Source organism: Bidens hawaiensis, unplaced genomic scaffold (genome assembly GCF_021521415.1).
Source record: "Bidens hawaiensis isolate Kalapana, Puna unplaced genomic scaffold, B.hawaiensis_p1.1 tig00035837_1, whole genome shotgun sequence".
NCBI lineage: Eukaryota > Viridiplantae > Streptophyta > Magnoliopsida > Asterales > Asteraceae > Bidens > Bidens hawaiensis.
This window is the reverse complement of record NW_027496217.1, coordinates 107,991-111,515: the sequence shown is the minus strand read 5'-3', so window position 1 is coordinate 111,515 and position 3,525 is coordinate 107,991. Positions and strand designations below refer to the sequence as shown.

At 40.3% G+C, this 3,525-nt stretch overlaps 1 protein-coding gene across 1 annotated transcript; it reads right to left on the bottom strand.

Annotated features, from left to right (window-relative positions):
* LOC143587688 (shikimate O-hydroxycinnamoyltransferase-like) lies at nt 1-2,741 on the bottom strand. The gene is made up of 2 exons (XM_077068912.1): nt 2,304-2,741; nt 1-898 (listed from the first exon to the last, which is right to left on the bottom strand). Exons 1-2 carry the CDS (start codon nt 2,739-2,741, stop codon nt 17-19), a joined length of 1,320 nt encoding a protein of 439 aa, XP_076925027.1. The 3' UTR covers nt 1-16.
* Between the last annotated feature and the right edge of the window lie 784 nt (nt 2,742-3,525).

The window sequence follows — 3,525 nt, the reverse complement described above, 5'->3', positions numbered from 1 at the left end:
GCAAACATCACAATCCTTAGAAGTCATATAAAAACTTCTCAAACAATGGCTGCTCATCAGCATCCAAACACACTGCGAGCGACATACTCCTATCATTATTTGGGCTCGGTAGAACATAAATCGTCCCCTCATATAATATACACGCGGGCCCCATGAACACGGGCCTACCCCACCCGAAATCCGAATCATGAACAGGCAACCGGGTCCATGTGTTTATGTTCAAGTTTGGGCTTGCAAAGTAACTCGGGCCACGAATCAAGGCCGAGAGATCGGGCTGCACCTCAAGGTAGTCAATGGCGGATCTCAAATAGTCGTTATCCATTTTGGACAAAGTGGTCCGGATCAACGATGCTGCATTGGACAATGGTCCAGTTGTGAGGTCAGCCGATTTGGAAATTGGTGTGGCGGTGAACACCACGTTGCCTAGGTACCCTGGCGGGAGTTGGGGGCTCAGTCTGGACCGTCCGTCAGTAGCCACATAAAGTTTGGTTAGTTGGTCATCCGGGAGCCCACGGGCCTTGCACGCGCATCGCCATAAGTGAGCCGCGAGGATCTCGTACATGCTATAGTTGGCGTTTCCATTATTATTCTTGGCTGAGGCTTTGAGAGCATTGAGTTGGTCAAGGGTGAGCTTTAGGATCGTGGTGGAAGGTTTTTGGGTGGATTTTGGAGCGGTTTTCATGGATGGAGGGGGGTGGTATTCGACGTGGTCAAAAGTGGGAGTGGGTGGTTCGCGTGCACGAAGCAAGGTGCGGTCAATGAACGGCGGGATCGCTATGGAAAGGCCCCGAGCCATATCGGACCATGTGTTGATGAAATGTAGTGAGGATAGGCCATCGGCTAATGTATGAAACACACCACAACCAAGACCAACTCCTCCACATTTAAAATGTGTTACCTATAAGCAACAAATAAATAACAACCGTCAATAATAAAAAAAATAACGATAACAATAACCCATAACTTAATGGCCTAATAGTATAATGTTTTGTTGTGTGAGTTCAAATCTCTGCACGTGGAAAGTTAGGTGGATTTTTAGGCGTAAAATAAATGCTCCTGCCCGATTTTTACTATTTGTGCACAGAAAACCGAAAAAAAACCAACTGTAACAGAGTAACCGTTGTAACCGAACCCAACAAAAGCCAACACATTGGTTTTATATATTTTAAAGACCGATTTTTAGGTTTGGTTTTGCATCAACCAAACTAAACCAAAACGATAGTACTGAAAAAAGACGATTTTAAGTAACTTGTAAGCCATTAATAAATGATTTAATCATTAATAATTTATCTTTTGGATTACATCGAAACAGAAGGCAAGCGGGCAACAAGCTGCGCCGCTACCCCTTTTTGAATCGCAAAACCCCATCTTTTAAAACCTATATTTGCTAATCTTGGAGTCATAACATTACTATGCATGACCCGCTGAACATTACTATGCATAACATTACTATGCATGATTTAATTAAGACCGAAATCGAAAAAAGTCAAAAACCAGTTTCAGGAAACGCTTGAGCCCAAAACCAAGCTACCAAGCACAAATATGATTTGTAGTCAAATGAGTCTTCTCTTATTGACGTGAGCAACAAGTAACCATTTGAGCATATTAATTAATACTCTAGTCAACAAAAAGAGTCAAAACAACACCAATTAATTGCCAAATTCTCTAATTAGCCCCAAACAAAACCCATTAATTTAGAGGCCCCCCCCCCCCAAAGGTAAAACCCAAAGAGAGTATAACATGACAACCATACATTCATCCATGCCAATTCAATTGGTCTTTTCTAATTTAAGGCCCAACAGTTTTTTGTTGGATCAAATAAATCACTTACAATTTCATCAACAACTTCTAAATTAGGTGATAACAAGTATTGATGGATCTAACACACCGATTCAAAACCGACAAACTGAATCGAAGCAAGCACTGACTGTTTGATTTTATGTTTTCATAAAAAGCAAAACTACGGTTGGATTTTGGTTGTAAGTGTCATAAAAACCGAATTACATTTTAATTGTTTATTTCAAGTACTTTATAACAATTTAATAAACATGTAGCTCATTTCACTAACAAGATATTTTAGGCTCCAATCCATTATATTTTTCATCCCAAAATTTATTAAAAGTGACAAAACCTAAAAAAGCAAACCTGAACTAAACCCCAATCAAAAAGTGAAACAAAGTTTTGGTTTTAGTCCAAAACCGAACCGTGGACGCACCTAGATCTAGCATAACATCTATTTTAGGTAGGTTTTAAAGTGTTAGATCTGATCATAAAACAAGTGAAAATCGCCAAAGCATTATTACCTGAGCAAAAAACAGAGGGTAAGTAGAAATGTCACCGGAATAGTCAACCGTCGGCGTCAACCGTCGGAGCTCCGGCGACGGCGTGAACTCACCGAAGTCATCCAGCGTGGAATCGGACTCGGCTTCAACAAACAAAACACCCTCGTCATTAGAGTTAATCACAAGTCTGCCATTCTCATCTTTACCGATCCGACCGGCCATCGGATAAAAGGCAACCAGCACATCTGCCAACGCCTTCTTCATGACAACCGGGTCAAAGAAATTGGCAGCCCCATTAGGACGATAGAAGTAAACCGTCAGAATATGGATCCTGCCAACCACTAAGTCCAGATTTGACGTCCATAGCTGCTCAGTGGAAGCTTGTGTGGGCTTGGAAGGCTGTATGAATGTTGATTGCGTGATGTTTATGTTCAGCTTCATGCGATCAGTGGTTCCCATTGATGATCAGTGAGATGGAGGTTTAAAGAAGACACGAGTTGTGATTGGTGGTGAGTGGGTTTATATACAGAATAAGGTGGTAGGTACGTTTAAGAAGATGACAAGGTGTAAAAGTATTATAAATAGTGTCCCGCCATGTTGTTCTAGAAAACCAAACCAAACCAAACCAAACCAAACCAAACCCAACCCCTCTCACATTATACTCTTTACGTTAAAACACTCCGAAACCAACTATTGGATATACCGGTTGGGGACTTGGCGCTCACCAGCCCAGGACGTTTTATCTTGGTAAATTGGACAATTGGTTTATAATTAGAACTGTTGAGGTTACCGGTAATACCGGTTTTAGCACAAATGCCAAATTTTGGGTTTAAACTTTAGACCAAAGACTTTTAACGGTTCATTCATGAATCATTTACCTCCCGATTTTAAGGTTTAACATATTGGCCTTCGATCAATTCGCCATCGGCCTTCGTTCAAGCTTTCAATAGTTCCATCAGTCAATTTTTGGATTATCTTTTTTGTCATGTTAACTAGTAAACATGATTGAAAAGTCCAGTACATCTCAACACAAACGGTTGTACCATCTCTAAGAGCAACCCAGTACATTAAAAGATGGTTTTTAAAACAAATGCGCTTAGGTTTAAAGTTAATAAAATTTGCGATACGATAAATTGGTTTTAATAGTTTAGTTAATTTGGAAACTGAATTTAATAGTTTGGTTAGTGGTCTCTGTCTTGAAACTGGTTGAGTTGACGTCTTTTATATGAATTTTCTTCAAGTT